Source organism: Cryptotermes secundus, unplaced genomic scaffold (genome assembly GCF_002891405.2).
Source record: "Cryptotermes secundus unplaced genomic scaffold, Csec_1.0 scaffold975, whole genome shotgun sequence".
NCBI lineage: Eukaryota > Metazoa > Arthropoda > Insecta > Blattodea > Kalotermitidae > Cryptotermes > Cryptotermes secundus.
The window spans coordinates 356,059-374,804 of record NW_019728507.1 but is presented as its reverse complement, the minus strand read 5'-3'; the positions used below and the strand labels follow the sequence as shown (position 1 = coordinate 374,804).

The window sequence follows — 18,746 nt, the reverse complement described above, 5'->3', positions numbered from 1 at the left end:
ATTGAACAATGTGACAGCATGAGCATGTCATAGTGGTCTTTCCTCCAATCAGGTCCATTACAGAGTTATAACAAGGATTTCAACAAGTGTAAAACCAACAGGAAGTCCCTGTGCATTTGACCACTGGGTCAGACAGCAGTGTGAAGAAGGCCGTATAACTTGTAAAAAGCCACCTGGCTGAACTTGTTCAGTCAGCATAACTAGGAATATTATCTTAGTGTTGGCATCAACCACAGTCTCAAGAGAACAGCAAGTAAGCACACTAAAGTTTTAAGCAGGACTAAAGCTGGATATCGACTGTACGCGGCTGCTGCGTGCAGCAAACTCGTTCATTTGTTTACCATGTTCGTGTCCAGCATTGAACCACGGCAGCCATGTGTGGCTGTTGATTGATGCTGTTCCTCAGTTCTCGCAAGATCGCCATGAATACTGCACATGCAGCAGCTGCCTTTATGTTGATATTCAACATTATCGAAGAAAAAAAGAAACTGAAATGAAAAGTGTGTTGGTGGATGAAGGAATTAGACAAAGCACCTACAGTTTCGTTGAGAGTATTCTTTTTAGCCATAAAGATGAATTCATTGAATGTGAACCATTTGGATATGTAAACAGTACCTGCAGCTGTAAATAAACAATAAATTATTAGTGTATTGGCATAATTACAGATAATACAAGTGGTATATTAGCAATTTAATAAATATGTTCATATCAGAACCAGTTATGTGAGACTTTTCTCTTCTGTATGAAGCCAATAAAGTTGTCACCTTCTTTTTTAAATACTGAAGTGGCATTTTCATTTAGTCACCTGTCTTTCCATGGATCCTTTTGTATACTTTTATGGTAATTAGCGCTTTTTGAATTCCACAATACCTCTTTAGATTTATAAAGCTGCATGAGAGCCAGACACATTCCATTCTCTATTTTGCCGTGAAAGAAACACCGGAAGGCCACAAGACCATCTCAACTGAAAGAGCACAGCACACTGAAATCCCTTTACCGCAGGACAAAGAACCGCTCTGATTTGGCTCAGCACATGCCAAGTTTGCACACAGCAGCGTTCGTTCTGCTGCACGCAATCGATACCCAGCTTAACAGGAGTGTATGGTGCACAGTGAGCTAACTTTCATTCTTGCAATATTCAAGGAACACAACAGCTAAGTAACCATGAGAAAGAGGTGTGCTTGTAATTCTATCAGCACTGTCCTGAACAGATGGCTGGTAACCCAGCCATGCCAGACAATATTCCAGTAAGTGATCATCTACATTTGCACTTGTACATCACTGTCAATAGGTAAATCTTTCAATTCTGGGCCACTGAAGATATGAATACCTACACTCCCTGTACAAGCCAAAAGTTACTGCTTGGTGTGTGCACTCTAGACTCTATTTCTTTGAAAATTAAAACGAGAAAGCCATCAGTCATGTTGAAATGTTACGTGATTGAGCTATTTTCCATGCAGAGAGTACAGACTCTCCAATAGCATGAAAATGTATGGTTTCAGCAAGATGGTGCTACTACTTATGCAACTTCACAATTTGTTTCACTGACGTACCCTGGCCTCCTAGTTTACCAAACCTAACTGCTCATCGGGTGACATAAATGATATACTTTACAAAAAGTAAAATACTGTATAAAATGTCAAAGACTAAAGAAACATTATATAATAACATGCCTTTTGTAATACTTAATCACATTTTAAAAGCACTTCACTATTTCTGCACACCCCATATATTATATATTAAATTAGGGGACAGAATAATGAGATACCAAATCAGAGAGACAGAACACTGTTCAAATCACTAGAAATTAAGTTTTTAAAACGTTTGAAAATAGCTTCATGGATTTGAGTGAAGAATGAAATGTCCAGATAAACAAGGGACATAAATGAAACATTGTGTGAATACACTCCAATGGTGTGAATATGTAAAAAGAATGGAGACACATGGGTGACTGAAACTGCTTTTTCATTGCACATGAGGAGATATAAATGTGATATAAGGAATTTATGAAGCAATGGAGGAGAGAAATTAATATGAAAGGCAGGTGCAGATACTTATGACGTGCAAGAACAGAAATAGAAAAACCACAAGATAAAGATAAACAAAAGATTAACATAACAGAATCAGTGGCAAGGAACAACACGATTCCATCAAATGCATAAATAATTTTAACATGATAGACAGGTATACAATGTTTTGTGGCCAGAAATGGAGACATTTTTAAAACAAAATGATAAACCTATATCATTTATCTCAGATCAGCAAACAATCTATCTGCTGTAATAATTCAGCACCATATTATAAAAAGTGACTCTACTGACATGGTTCTCAGTAGCTATCCCTGCATACGAACTGTGTTAGTTGACCGTTGTCACGACGGCACACCTCGAATGCTTCACTCATTCCCAACACGCTCCCTGAATTGTGGCTAAAATACAAGAGGCGGTAAGGTCCAACTTCTCTCACAGCTGTGTCTGGGAAATCCACTTTCTTCACCCTACAGTTGCTGTTCCCACTGACAGTGCTCCTGGCAGCATATACATAGCAGAGATAGTCATCCAGACTAGTGAATCCATCCTGCAAATACAGTCATCATTCAGAAGTGGATAAAACCAACAGCTGAAGTACTGTACCATATTTTGTTGTCATCCAACTGTCTAAGTGTTGACCATACTGCAGGAATCACATTTTCAACCACAACAGTCAGTAACCCACCTGAAATTCAAATCAGGGACCTGCCAAATACATAGCTGAAGGACTATCATTATATCAAGTAGAAGTGCACCATTTAAGAATACATACATTTCCTAAGTGCATTCTTTATGATTTTGCATTCCTTATTCATCTTCAGTGTGGCTTGCTGCAGATATTACTGTATTGCAATCACAGCTAAACAACTGTGGGAACTGCAAAGTCATACACAATTCTTGCTTGAATTTTATAAAGACACAACATACCAAAACATGTTACAAATAAGAGTTCTACACTTTACTAACGCACGTCAAGTATTTCATGTCATGTAACTAAAAATATGATGATGACCCATTTCTTTAAAAATTTGATAGCTTCGTAAGCTTCATGTAAAGCCTTGCACCAATGCATATGAAAATTAAATTTCTGCTAGAGCTTTCAGTGCGAACTGTCAATATTGTTGGAGGTAAAGGGTGGCCGGTGCATAGGGCTGACAACCTTGCCGCCATCTATGAGCCTACTGTCTAGAAAATGTAGGAACCTCAACATCTCACAACGCCATGGGCCTCCACAGCCTGTTACAGGGATAGCTTCGCCTTTACTAGTCTAATTATAGTCTGAGAAAACCTAAGTGTCTAATACCTTAAAAACACCAATCCAGTCCCACAAGGTTGGCTGTACATCTCCAGAAAGTGTATATGAGGCCGAATTCTCTTCGTCTACATACCACAGCTCAAAAGGCAGGAACTCAACAACACGCTCATAGTAATCACTGAAAACCTGCAACAGCATAATTTGATACAGTAAGTCAGACAGACTCTGAAAGACAACTAAAAATTAAATTACCTACTGACTATACTTCTTAAATTCCTTCAAGTATAGTTCATACAGTAATGTTCCTGGCTTTGGGACAGATGAACAGGACTCCATTCCTGATCACCATTTCAAAATGCTTTGGGATACAGAACTTGAACACTTGGACAGCCACAAAAAGAAACTTCATTATCAGTACTTGGTATATCAAAATCTTTGTCCTCCTGACAGTCCAGAAGGTTGTTACGGCTTGAAGTTTCTCATGGTGGTAACATCTAGTCTTCCGAGAAATGATGCCACGTACTGACAGATGTTTACCAGTGTTTTGGAGGAACATGTTGCCTCCATTTTGAAGGTACTCTTACTCTTCTGTCCTGAAGATGAATAAGCATGTTCCTCTTAAAAGTTTAGTAAACATCCACCAGACTATGAGACATCAAATTCCAGAAGTTCAGAAATTTGCTTAAAATCCTCAAACTTTACTATGCGGCAATCAGGAAACTGTATATAACATTTTAATGAACATTATGTGATGCCATCAAATTCATGCACTGCAGGAGTGAAATTAGTGTTATTATTCCACTTAATCTCAGAAAGCAAGAGATTTTCTTTGGAAACCTTCTTTTGTTTAGCTGGACATTTTACAACTCAGTATCACCAATTTCATATCTGTGGACTTTGGGTTCTATATCAGGGTATGAATAAGACTCATTGTAGGAGTGCTCCATGTCACTTTGGTCCAGTACAGTTCTGGAGCATCTTGTTCACTTCCTCAACAGTCAGGTTTGAAGCACAAAATATCACCTGCCTAATGAATGAATCTGTACTTGGTTCCATGAGATAGACTATAATGGTTTCAATTCACATGTGCATAAAAAAAGACCTTATAACCAGAACAGGTTCAGTGCGATGTGCCTGTTAATCCCAAGACACTCAAGCACACAGACTTCTTACAAAGCTGTTTTGTGTGTGTACAACCAATATCCTGTTGTGATGAAACACTCAAATGCTTATCTGCAATAACAGGTTGCTACGAGGCACAGAGGCTGGTTCTCTTATGTAATGCTCAATGCAGTTAGTTACTTTGCTAGCAACTATTAATGTATGTACATCTAAACAGACATTCTGAGAAACATAACCAAAAAATATATTCCAAAGTACATTACATTAAATGAATCCAGTTTTGCACTGAAATACAGTAAAATAAAAGTGCTGATTTCTTTAAGGTGCCAAAACAAGATAAGCTAACTTCTGACTCAATATGTACCACTGTGAAGCTGTAATCCTTCTATACCGATATGTTTATGTTTGTTTGTGTACCTTGATTATGAATTCCCCAATAACAGGTTTGTGGTCACTCTGAACATATTCCTCCACACTTCTGTAAGATACTTGCTCTGCTTGTAGTGTCAAGTTCTCATATACATTAGCATTCACTTTGTACAGAATTCGATCAGTCCACGAAGGACGGCGTCTGAAATAAAGAATTTTAAAGTAGTCAGTGTTGGGTCTCAGTCTGTATTATTGACTGCTTATTGTTCCAGTCATCTGATGAGCAGACAAGCAGTATGGATAGAGAAAACATGGAATACAAAACTTTGGTTGGAAAACCTCAGGAGCAAGAGATAACTTGGAAAACCTAGGCAGTGTGAAGCTATGAACTGGGCAGAAATGGTTCACAACTGGGACCAGTGGTGAGCAGTGGTTTGACCTTCAGTGTCTGTGAAAGGAGGGGGATTTTTCTTAGTTGCATCACCTATTCACAGACATTCATAACAGCGAGAACAGAACTAACAACATGTTTCACATTTAACTGAAGTCACTATTGAAATAGTGACTGTAAGTCTCTGCTAAATCTAATGCAAGTTAAATTAAACCTACCTGCCATGTTTAACATATTATAACGTGGATGGCGCAACAGGAAGTAGGGGTCACGTGTACTCTGCGGTCTCACGAGTGACGTCATATACCCCCACTCCTTCTATCAGTATGCAATGCTTGGTAAACACCCCCTCCCCGCGGTGACATAACAGAAGAGCAACTGTGTCAGGCAACCATTGCTGCGGTGACATAACATCACTTCCCACAGTGTTGTAACAAGGGATACTGTGGTTACTACACAGCAGTAACCAACCCTCGACAGTGTTGCTAGACAATTAGTAAACACGATGTTAAGCAACACTGGTACCTATCACATAACTGTTTTCTGCGTTGTCTGTGCCGAGCCTAAATACGGAGCAGTGAACACTATTCAGTAGTGAGTACTGAGTGAGTTAATGGAGAGGGAGTAACCAGTCAGTTTCAATCTAGCAGCCGACGAGTCGAGTTGTACTGAGTGAATGGATAATTAATTGTGATACTGCAGATGGCAGTACTTGGGAAATTGTAAATTGTGTAACTGCAAGAGCGAGTGTGGAATAAATTCGTTTGATCCAATATGGCGTGAAGTTATTTGTCGCATTATATACCCAACACGTGACAAACGATAATTAAAAAGAGATCCAGTTCCCAAAACGTGTTTTCTATTATCTAGAATACCGGACGATGGAAACAGTTCAAAATCCCAGTAATTCTGAGGGATGAATCTTCGGGTTCCAACACAATAAGGAGTTTCTGTAATTGCTAAAAGTTAATTTCTTACAGAGTGACTTACTTGAGATCATATCTTGAGGAATGGAATTCAAACTTGTAGGTGGGAGGGAATGTAGGCAGTTGCTCGGACAATTCACTGAATGCTTCACCACTTGACATCACTTGCAAAAGCTGATCTTTATCCAGTAACCTCATCAATTCTCCCTTCCTAATAAGATGGTCTATTTCCTCAGCACTATAGCCATCCACAAGTCGAAAGTTCATGTCACCTATCCAGAACACATAGCTGAAACAGATGGAGCATTTCACCTTGAATTAATACTGCACTGTACTGTTCTGTTTCATATCCAGTAGGTCCTGAATTAAAATCTTTACTATGAACTCAACTGAGCAGACTGAGGTCAAGTAGCTTTCCTCATTCTCATAACGTAAGTGGTGTTATGTACTTCATAAAGGTCATAACTGCTTCCTTACCAGTTCTTTCCAATTCACAATACATTATCATCCTTTCATATTATCAATGCTACATAAATTCTGCAGATGATGTCTTGGTAAATATCCTAAGAACTTTGAATCAAGTTTTCTTTTCTTTCCTGTGAGTTATTTAATGATGCTTTCTCAGCACAAAGATTATCAAGCATCAGATGATAGGATGATAAACTGGAAAGGCTTTTTCTTTAAAAATAAACTGCACTGAAATAACAGAATTTCCAATTTATCACATCTGTCTCTGAATATATTCCCACGGGCCAAAGGAAAATTATTCATAGTTTCCATATAATGACATTCCATTATTATTATTATTGTTATTATTATGTTAATGTTGCAAATAAATTCTTGTTAACCAAAAAAATATTATGCCTCTTTACTGAGAAGCCTCAAAAACGCATTGAATAATGAACCTGCTCATTTCTTACAGCAATGTTCCGTTTTAATCAACACAAAAATCTATATTACTGAAAAGTTGACTATGCCTCCAGGACAATTGGATACTATATTAAAACATGGAACATGAAGAAATGAAGCAGCAATGAAGATAACAAGGGGAGAGAAAGCCACACAGGAATAAAGATTAAAAAAAAATTATGTACACAATGAACAAGCTTGGATGTGCTAATGATAATTAAATATTTCAACTATTATTTCTACCACAGAATATGAGAGAGAGAGGACAACAGTCTTCACAAAAATTATCTGCTGTAATATTGGTCCGAGGGTGTCACCTTGCATGTTACAATCTTTTTACAATTCATTCAAAGCTAAATAAATAACCTACAATGGAACTTTATGAAGTACAAAAAGTAAGGGATAAAAGAAGAGACTGGCATACTATGTTACTGAATGCTATGAGCCATGCCAGACTGCAGATTAACTAACTCGTGGAAAAAGATGTTGCTGGTCTCCTTGGCACGAAACAGCTGGCTCTTAATAATGTTGTTGTAATCCGCTATACGTTCCTGCAGCAGGTGATCATGTGGGGTGAGGTGGCAGTTCACGAGGCATACTGAGCAGCCATATATACTCAGTCGAATGGTCACTGCTCCCTTGTTTCCCTGAGGATATAAACAGTGCATATAATATAAATTCCTTCACATCAACAAAGTACATTCCTTACATGAAACTTTGTAATTTATACAGTTCAAAGAATGTGAAGTACAGTAATCAGTGAGCCAAACATACAGCTGAAATGAGAAATCAATGAATATTTAGATAATTCTTGCCAAAGGAAACTCTCTGAGAGCAGTCACCTATAAAAATGAAAAGGGGGGAGGGGGATAAATCAGATCTTAAGGATGTGAACTTGACTAAACTGGCCTAGGGTTATGTCCAATGATGGGCTTTGGTAATACTGTGTTAGCATGGGAACAGAATATTCAAAACATACTGATGTGTAAAGAAAAAAGGATAAAAATTAAAGAATCTGTTATGAATGTAAAGGGGTGGGCCTTGCACCGCGACCTACAGCGGTCTCTTGTGCCTTGATACTGTTAAGTCAGATGGGCAAGAACACGATAAAGATGACCTAAAGAGAGACCCAAACAATCCTGGCAGGAGGGAACAAAGAACAAGAATATATGTAAGATTTGAGGCTTTCACAGCGGNAAAGGAGTGGGCCTTGCATCGCGACCTACAGCGGTCTCTTGTGCCTTGATACTGTTAAGTCAGATGGGCAAGAACACAATAAAGATGACCTAAAGAGAGACCCAACCAATCCTGGCAGGAGGGAACAAAGAACAAGAATATAGTAAGAAAAAAAAAAGATACGCTGGAAGAAGTAAGATACTGCAAGAAAGTAAAATGTAAAGTTGTCTCCATGCTTAACTACGCCATGAAGGTGTATTGGGGAGTGGTCAGCTTCACACCCCGGCAGCTTTACTCTCCAGGGAAAGAGCTCCTGGTACTCAAATGATAGGAACTGCAAGAAAGTATGATGGGGGGGGGGGAAAAAAATATACAGAAAGACAGACAAATATTGAAAAAGAAAAGAGGAAAGCTTGGACAGCTCTTTGCAAGATTTCTACACCATTAAGCCAAATGCAAGAGTGCACTGAAAGCTTCAGATGTTCACTTTTACTAGTTCATGAATATTAAAGCAACTTATGTGTTTGTGAAAGCACAAATTAATTGTCAAGGCTGCAATCAATAAAAATATGACTGATTGACCTTGTAAGGTTGGGAATGATGTAAACGTACAACCAACAGCTTCAAGCAGACAGTAGAAAAGCATTAAATTAATCTTGCTCTATACACTCACATCAAATTCTGCAAATTTTCTTAGAAGTGGCTCATTGTTTTTTAAACATATTCATGGCATAAAATATTTATGACAAAACAGGTCTCTGACATTGTTTTATAATTTTTTTAACAAAACAAAATTTCAATTTTGTTTAAGTCTCCAGTTGGGGTATCAGTCCTAACTCTCATTCTTTGTTACTAACTTTAAAAATTACTTCCTATATATAAGCTCATCCAAATGTGAGATAGATTTACATGTTATTATTTTGAAATGCATCATCTTTCACTAGTTTTTTTGCACAGCAATAGTTTTTGATCATAACAGATTCCGAAGACCATGGAGGTCTATGTAATTAATTCTGCCAATGATGGCACATGGTTCAAGAGACATAAATACATAATCAGGCAGGGTGTTAAGTTTTTATGTAGTAAAAAACTTACAGGTCACATTGGACAGAGTGATGTATAATTTGTAAAAAAGGCCTTGTTTTATGCAATGGTTTTTCACATGTACAGCAATAAGACACTGACAAGTTCCAATGGTTTCTGATACTATAATGTAGGGCTCGTTATAAGCTGTACTCATTTTACTGCGACTTCTCTGTTACTTTCCACAAAGAGCCTGTACCATGAAGTCAGATTCACTAGTTTTTTATCCAAAGTATTAAAAAAATACAAATTTCCTGAAAAACTATGATAATAGCATGCAGGATAAACCAGAAATCTGTGTATACACACCCACATACCGCCGAGCCCTGTTCTTGTATACTGTGTCTCTATATCACGCAGATGGAGTAAATGTTTCCTCAAACAGAACAAACTCAGCAGCAAGCCTTGTAGTCGAATGGTCTTCACCTTCACATAGTCCCACCTTGCCAGGACATCCCTGTGGAATAAGAATGAATCTTAAAGCGGAACAAGAAGTTCATTTTACAACTTATGATACCGAAAATACTACAAGCTCTACAAAACATGGTATAAATTAATAATCATACAAGTTTGTGATCTATCTCTGCACAAAATTTCTGCAAGTACAGATTTTTACTATGTAAAGCTTATCAGGTATAAACTTAAAGTTTCATGGGAGAAATAACTCTTTAACATTTTATGCACAAATAAATGTTCGCATAAATTTCATAGGAATGGTGAATAATGGTAGACTACATCTGTACAAAATTTTAGGAGCAGAGTCTGATAATTAAGGTTACATGAGGCAAAACATTAAGTAAATGTGCCAATTTCTTCTGGTTCAATCTGACAGTGTTACTGTAAGCCATGAACTATTAACTGAAAATTTTGGCTGTAAATATAAAACAGTGTTTCAGTATATTGACGTCAAAATACACAATTTGAAAGACTGTACAAAACGATGATGATAAAAACATACTAGTTCTAACCTGTATGCATTGGTCCATGGATCATCAAATATTGCATCCATCAAGATGTTCTGCGGCTGTGACTTCACTTCTTGTAGTCTGAAAACAACCACTTATTCAGAAGAGTTTCATACTGTTTGGTTGACAAGAACTAGTGATGACTTGGCATTATAAATATATAAATTCAACAAAAAGTTTTACAATTTATCTAATATATATGTTCTAATTTATTTCATATTTAATAATAAAAATTACGAATTTGCTACTCATCCCTCCATCGACATGGGAATCCGAGTATTCTGAGTATCTTGTTCAGAGTGTTGCTTGTTTCAATCAACTCCCTTCTAACACTGTCACAGTCTGTTGATACATAATAAATAAAGAAATAACAACTCTATTTTTGCCACTTTGGCATTTTCTATCATAACCATGAAAGATTTTCTCTCACCCTATAGCAAAAATGTCAGGCAGTCTTTCTTGGACTTTGTGTTTTCCTGAAGTTCCAAAACCAAGCATTTCTGCAAGATCCTCTTCAGGATGGCGAGTGGCTACATTCCATGTGACCATGTACAGCCTAAGGAAGGAAACCAATTAATACTGTACTATCATAACCCAGGTTACGGAGCCACTTTCAGATGAAACCTTCCTCAATATTTTCCTTGGTTGAGAAATTTTATTAGGGTGTTTTCTTCACTAGTCCTTTGTGACCCATTAATTCTAATCAGACTCTTCACCACCCCTTTAAAAGACCATATCTGTGTGGCACGGATTCCATTTTAGGCCATTTTAATACAATGCAAACCCCTATTTAGAGACCAGCCATATCCCTGACCAAACCCCCTCTAAAAACCATCTCAATAGGAATTCCAGCCCCCGACATCTGTAATCACCAGCGCTGTGAAGAAGAATGCAGACTCCATACCTGAGACTACCCCTGTGCCATGTGCCTACCAGATTAGCACTCTTGACCATGCAGGGCATGTTCCCAACTTCTCATTCCTACCTTAATCTCAAAGTGCCTGAACCTCTGTGTACAGTCTACATAGTCAATTATCCAAATTCTAGCCCATCCATCCCCTATTCAGAGACTGCCCCTATAAAAGACCACTTACGACCGGAATGATCGGTGGTCTTCTTCGAGATGCTCCACTGTACATTCTTTCCCTTTATATAAATATGGAGACAGAGCCAGCTTACAAAATACAAATTTCTTATACATACATGAAATACCTTCATGACAATAATGAACCAGTCACAGACCTATACAACTAAACAATTTGTAACACTTTTCACCACTGCAGATGGTTCTGAGCAGATATGGAATGCTGCATATGGTACTAGGGCCACATTAAACATAAATTAACTTTATTAAATGGACGATGAATGTTTAAACCTTTCCATTCCAATATCAGTTCAGCAGCTGTTCTCCGCTGTAAAAAGTAAAGCAAAGGTATCCCTGTAACAGGCCGTGGAGGCCCATAGGGTTGTGAGATGTTGAGGCTCCCACATTTTCTAGACAATCGGCTCATAGATGGTGGCATGGTTGTCAGCCTTACGTGCCGGCCACCCTTTACTCCCAAGAATATTCCAAGAATATTCCTGGTACTCATTTCGGTTAGATGCTGAGTCGGGGCCGGGGCCATAGAACGTCTGGAAGGATTAGGTCAACTGAAAATAATCCAATGACCTCATCAGGACTTGAAACTGTGACCTTCCAGCTTGTAGCATAGTGCCTCAAGTTCTCAACTGTAAACTGATGAATTAATCAATTCTAAAAAGGTTCTGACAACTGTATATTACACTAGGGATTAATGAGTTTCTGGACTTTATCCATAATCTCACATTCTTGATGAACACAAGAACCCAAAACTGGTTCTGTGTCCACCTTCATGAGAAATGCTGGGTCCAGTGATTGAGACTACCTCTATCTGAAGGACCCAATTGGGTAGGCACCTCCACACTACTTCACATAAGGACAGAAACAGATCCAGTTTCTGAAATATTATGTTATTTCAGAATAATAAATGAAGGGAGGAAGTACAAAAATTCAGTAATCCTGAGTGAAGAATGAATTGCAAGAGCACCACAGATGGCAAGTGAATACAGAGAACTGCCACAGAGCTGGTACTGGGCACTCAAATGTTGACATAGGAGTGGAAGGTATTAGAGTGACTGGCTAATTCCCTGGAAACAGAAGAAGGAAGTTTACAGGGACGCAAGGATACAGCAAGATCTTTGAGGCAAATCATGGCACCTTTCCAATTCCATAACTCTTAGTGAACTCTACAAAACTCAATTCATACCAAATAATTCTAAGTGTGCCTATTCCCCTCAGAAATAAACTGAAGGATATTCTTAAAATAAATCTTACAGACCTAAATTGTGAGAATGTGGTCAAGGGCGAATTAACTGCACAAGTAACTAGTTAACTAATTCACTTACTTCTTACCATGCTCAACACAGCATGCCACTATATGCTACACTGACTCAACTGAATAAAGTCCTCAACCTCACATCATGTTTAAGATCCACCTTAATATTATCCTCCCACATGTGTCTAGTACAAGATTCTGATTCTGATGATTGTGATGATGATAATGAATAATCAGATTCCAAAACAACACAAAGTTAGTAGCAAGATAGCTGCAGGCATATGTAAAATTTACAATGTGAAATAAAAATTATAATTACATTAGATATTTGGAATTTGATGTGTTTATCAAGCAATGCCTTACTGTGAATTAAAGTCATGAAATTGCCAGAAATTTTACGATTTTTGCACAGAAAAACAATATAAAATCAACTTCAGAATTTGACTTTCAAAATAATTACTTCTTTCTGTTCTAGGCTTGCTTTTGAGAGGGAAAATAACACAGCATTATGTGCCTTTTAACTCTATGACAATTGATGAGTCACTGAAGTCAGGGATATGATGTTCCAGTTGTTATCAACATCTGCTTAGAGCATGAAGAAACCTAATTCACCTACCAGTCACAAACCAGTAAAATATACAATGAGGTACTGATTTCCCATGATATTATTGAAGGTACACAAGCAAACATTCCCAAAGGATTAATAAGTACAAGCACATGCACCCGTCTGCTTGGCATTACAACACTGGCAGTTGCTTACTGGATATAAGAATATGGTGTTGTGTGTTGTACAGCAGGTATCAGCTAGACTAGATACCCAGTCTTGAGCTCCACTGTGCATGCACACACAACTCATTCCATCACAGCAAAGCCAGACCTTCTTTTCCTCCAAGAAGAGTATTTTTACAATTATGTACAGTTTAGTATTATGTTAGTAACTAATGGAAGTTCCTATTTTTAGAGCTCACGTCCCAACCAGCCAACTGTCAAGTTCCACAGGTTGAGAAACACAGCCACATGGCAGGAGCTTAAACAACAGCTTTCATGGCACACTTAATAGATACTGCAATTATATCCTGAGATAAACTAACTTCCTGCAAATAATGTCTAACACATAGTGTGTTATTTTATAGATCACAATGACATCACCTGTTATTCAAGTTCTAATGTATGCCAAAAATATATTTAGATCAGCAAATAATTTATGCCNAATGTCTTAAGAAGCACCTGTTTCATCATATTCATCTGTTTTTCATGTATCCCTATATCCATATTTAATGAAACCCAATAAAGTAAACTTCCACAAAATTTAAGTAAGTAATTTTGATGTTGTTTTAGTTTGGTTCATTTTTAAGGATTTGTTTACTTAGAGTCTAAATGAAGTTTATTAAATTCTAGATTCTGACAGATTTTGATGAAAGTTAGTTTATGGCACTCCTGTCTTATGAGTCTTGTAAACTTAATTTTCTAAGTAAGATTTGAGGTTTTCACGGCGGTGACTATGAAGAAAGCAGTCTTCTGGGATGTGGCACCATGTATATGTGGTGTTAACCGATGTTTCAGAGGAACGTTTTGCCTCCATCTTCGGGGTAGCAGGAAAAATATAAGAAATCCGCAGGCGAAGAGACCTTCTACCCTGAAGATGGAGGCGATACATTCCTCTGAAACATCGGTTAACACCACATATACATGGTGCCACATCCCAGAAGACTGCTTTCTTCATAGTCACCGCCGTGAAAACCTCAAATCTTACTTAGAAAATTAAGTTTACAAGACTCATAAGACAGGAGTGCCATAAACTAACTTTCATCAAAATCTGTCAGAATCTAGAATTTAATAAACTTCATTTAGACTCTAAGTAAACAAATCCTTAAAAATGAACCAAACTAAAACAACATCAAAATTACTTACTTAAATTTTGTGGAAGTTTACTTTATTGGGTTTCATTAAATATGGATATAGGGATACATGAAAAACAGATGAATATGATGAAACAGGTGCTTCTTAAGACATTTTTCAAAATGCCTTTAGAAAGGATGAATTAGATTAGTTTAATTTGCATTATTACCCTGTAATCCTTTACTAATATTTAACATACATATAGTGATTAGTTGGGGCTTAATACCATTTATTCAGAAACCTTCCAAAAGTCATGCTTTCTTCTTGTATCTTACTCTGCTGGTTATCTGATGAGAAAAGGTCCATGGGAAAACAAGGAAATTAGGAATGTTTTATGGTATGCATTAATGATATAAACTACTGTTTTATTACATATTTAAAGCTACTAAATAATGGGGGAAAATCTGCTACATACCAAATATCCATGTTGATTTTCATAAAAATGGAAATTCATCCAGTAGAGTGCATGTGAGTCAACTGTAGGGATGGAGGTCCATCCTAGGAAAAACGTCCAGCCTTGTAATTTTTTTGACAAATCACAGGTAATATCGGAACTACAAAAAAACTTTGCTTAAATTAAAAGTTTATATTTGAAAAAACAGTAAGTATAAATATACATCTTAAGTGCAAGTTGTGTGACAAAAAGTTTTGGGATGAAAGCCTGAATTTCTTTTATGATTTTGTTAGGCTGGGTAAAGTCAGCTTCATAACACCCACACTCAATCTACATTTCAAGAAAGACAGATATATAATAAACATGCACTCTACATCTGTGAAACTTCTCCTGGTATTGTTTCCATACATCACTTCCTCAGATACATTTTTTTTCACGACCATAGTTGTGACTGTCATTTGTGTAAATGTAAGCATCAACTACACTGTGATTAACAAGGTTCCATCATAAAATGCCTTTATTGCTTTAGAAAGGGAAATGATTGCTGCATCAATATTAATAAGAGTTCTATCTTCTGGGAAGTAGCAAGCTTGCTACCTGCTTCACGACGATTTCTTGCTTGGCGTATTCTTTGACCCTGAAGATGGAGGCGACATGTTCCTCCGAAACGTCGGTTGACTTTTAACAGGCTACACGGCGTTATATCCCAGAAGATAGAACTCTTCATAACCACTGCTGTGAGAACCTCAAATACTACAGTATTAACAATTCTTAACTAATTCTTACATGACACAGTCTGTCACGAACACATCTTTACGTAAGGCGAGTTTGACGCTTCTCGACACTACTCGCCTTCGTGTTTACCTAGTGGATTACTTACTACGCCTTAATGATACTGACAGTGTATTAACACACAAACGAAAAATTTGCAGTACCTTAGATTATCCATCGCTCTTCCCCCTTACATCAAGCGGAGAGCAGTGCAGCAAGTCCACAGACATTTTTTAAAGCACAACTCATTTTCACTTCATCTTTCCTCCTAACTAATAAACGAAAATAATTAGTATTTTCTGTTGCATATGCATGGCCTAGCATTTCACATTTCCATTCCACAACTCACCTACACAAACTACCTCGGCCTTCAACCACCTTACGTCACAGACAGTCACGTCACAACCGCTCACTAGGTCCAGCCGTGCGCAAAATATCGGTCGTGACGTCACGATTGAGTTATGCTGCAATCTACTTTAAACGCCCAAGCTATCTCTGACACATGGTCGCAGCCACTGCCGAAAGCTAAGTCGGTAAAAAGGCGTACTGCTATCCACTACCGTATCCAAGGCGTACGAAGCTTACCAAAAACCGAGGTCACAGAACAGTGAAAAATTATGCTACCCTGTTTCTTGTACTGCAACGGTTCTTATTCTGTTTTTAGAAATGCGTCTAACTAATATTATTTCACTCTTTTTTTTTTACATTCCCTACAGAACGGACAATACTTTGTAAGATGATGTACCGACTAAATAACTAATCTGTATAGATAATGTGGGACCCTCAACGTCTCACAACCCTATGGGCCTTCACGGCCTGTTACAGGGATAGCTTTACTTTTACTTTTACCTATATTCTTTGCAGACGACACTAGTTTGTTAGTTAAAAGTTCAAACTATGATGATCTCTGTGTAAATATAAACAGTGCTTTTCATAGTATAAATGAATGGTTCAAAGTAAACCAACTTTCTATAAATTTTAACAAAATCCACTACATTCAATTTAGAGCTAGAAATAATAATCCCAAATCTGAAATAAAAATTGTATATGATAAAAAACAAATTACATCTATATCCAATATTTAATTTCTTGGAATATTCATTGATGATACAATGAGCCAGAAATACCACATTGAGTATATTTTGCTTCTTGCTTCCCAAGAGAGAGCTCTCAAGTTCTTCCTTTGTTGCATCTTGAAGAAGTTTGCACCTTTCTTTTTGGAAGCTTTGGCAGGTTTGTTGCTTTGAAATGTCTTTAGTGTTTTAAAAGGGACATAACTCTTTAGGCTTTCCACTAAGGAAATTACAAAGTATCAAGGACAGATAAACTTCTTTCTTTTCCTAAGCAGAAAGTCCTGTTTGAAAAAAACTACAGGGAGATTTTGCCACAACTTTTCTCTCTTCCAAGTACATCCCTCTCACTGTTCCTCAAAGTGGAAAATTATCAGGTGTAGAGAAAGTGTAGATCTCATTAAAATACACACATCATTGCACATTTTTTGGGTGTTTAATACAGAGAGGGGAAAGACAAAGATGTGTTACACACGGCAGTATATATAAGAACTAATGTATATGGGAATTAATGTATATGGTGTTACATATAAGAATTACTGCATTAATTATACAAATCCATTATTGATGTACAGAACAAGATGAAATGCTAAATGTTATTTACACTATCCATAAGTAACCTTGTTCTGAACTAGAAAGCAGAGACTTAATAAATCTATGATACCCAGACAATTGGTAAACCTGCGTATGAGAATATGGCAATGTACAACTGAACTAACACACTGAAAACAATAGAATGTTCTAGAGGCATCTTAGCTATTGTAATAAGTGAAGATTCCAGATTGTTACACTCTGACTGACCAGTATATATAATGCAGCAAGAACAGTACCGAATCACTCTCTGATCTGACACTAAGTTTAGCCCTGAAGATGGTACTCTGTTCAGTTAGAAGTCTGCCACTGCTAAGGACTCAAGCATCAAGCTGTTGTACAACTGTTATCATTTTTGTGTGTACTAAATCTCTTGTTTCAAGCACACTTTCCAGCAGCCATTTCTCTACCAGATGTAGGCCTAACTTAGATTTGCTTGGAATCCTTAACTGGACTCAGGCAAGCAAAGGGACTCATATGAGGACCTTCTGCTAAAAGAGCGAAGGAACTGTTGAAGCTCAACAGGAACCAGCTACGATGGGTGGTAGGACTACTTACAGGACACTGTCACCTCAAAGGACACCTGTTAAAACTGGGACTGAGTGATAGTCCCACCTGTGAGAGGTGTCAGATAAAAGATGAAACAGCCACACACATCCTGTGTGAATGTGAGGCATTAGCTTATTTAAGATTACGTCACTTGGGTCAGTACTTCATGGAACCAAGTGACTATTTTGACGCCCCCATGTCCAAAATCCTGCGCTTCATCCAAAGCGTGGGGTTGCTGAGGGAATAATTAAAAAAAGGGGAAGCACAATGGACCACTGAGGTCTAAGTGCAAGGGCTGAGAAGGCCTACCCCTCATACATTCTATTCTATTCTATTCTAGATTTGCTTGACCAGTCTGCCGAACCGGAGCCCAGGGTACATAACAGGAGGAACAGTTACTATCAATATCTATGATATTGCTGTACTGGAGGATCTAACTCTGGGAGTAAAGTGGCTAAGGCATAAAATTGGCCACTAACCTCGAGTGAGTGTAGTGGTCAAGAATTCATTCATTTATTGTATATTCCATAAATCCATACATAGATATAGAACCAGTCATATAGTTAATATAGTAGAATACAATTATAAATATATATGTACAGCTTATAATCATTATAACAGATAACAAAAACATGTGTTAAATTTACAGTCTTACATCACTATACATAAAATTATGCAATATTAAAATTGTTTATGCTATTATCCTTATTTCTAGGCAAATTTGTTACTAAAGAATTCATCACATGTATAAAAAGAGTTTTGCAATAAAAATGTTGTCAACTGAATTTTAAAAATTTTCAGTCATTAGACATAGATTTGATTTTTGGTGGCAAATGACATAATGTAATTATACCCCACCAAGATATCTTCAACATATGATGCTTAATTACTT

At 37.3% G+C, this 18,746-nt stretch overlaps 1 protein-coding gene across 3 annotated transcripts; it reads right to left on the bottom strand.

Moving 5' to 3' along the window:
* Window positions 1-2,278: 2,278 nt before the first annotated feature.
* LOC111865258 (inositol polyphosphate 5-phosphatase K) lies at window positions 2,279-16,033 on the bottom strand. 3 transcript variants are annotated; one of them, XM_023853152.2, is made up of 11 exons: window positions 15,994-16,021; window positions 15,809-15,916; window positions 14,895-14,977; window positions 10,657-10,782; window positions 10,230-10,307; window positions 9,571-9,718; window positions 7,474-7,649; window positions 6,158-6,382; window positions 4,825-4,978; window positions 3,334-3,471; window positions 2,279-2,577 (listed from the first exon to the last, which is right to left on the bottom strand). In XM_023853152.2, the coding sequence occupies exons 3-11, from the start codon at window positions 14,915-14,917 to the stop codon at window positions 2,329-2,331; spliced, it is 1,317 nt and encodes a 438-aa protein (XP_023708920.1). In that variant the 5' UTR covers window positions 14,918-14,977; window positions 15,809-15,916; window positions 15,994-16,021; the 3' UTR covers window positions 2,279-2,328. The 3 variants fall into 3 exon arrangements, with proteins under 3 accessions (XP_023708920.1, XP_023708919.1, XP_023708921.1); XM_023853151.2 differs by having other exon boundaries at window positions 15,809-16,033; XM_023853153.2 differs by lacking the exon at window positions 14,895-14,977 and having other exon boundaries at window positions 15,809-16,033.
* Between the last annotated feature and the right edge of the window lie 2,713 nt (window positions 16,034-18,746).

Coding starts and splice junctions, on each gene's coding strand:
- LOC111865258 (XM_023853151.2), bottom strand. CDS start 14,917: ATGAAAATCAACATGGATATTTG. Junction 10,783..14,894: donor AAAATCAACATGGATATTTG/GTATGTAGCAGA, acceptor TTCCTTCCTTAG/GCTGTACATGGTCACATGGA. Junction 10,308..10,656: donor CCTGACATTTTTGCTATAGG/GTGAGAGAAAAT, acceptor GGTTGTTTTCAG/ACTACAAGAAGTGAAGTCAC.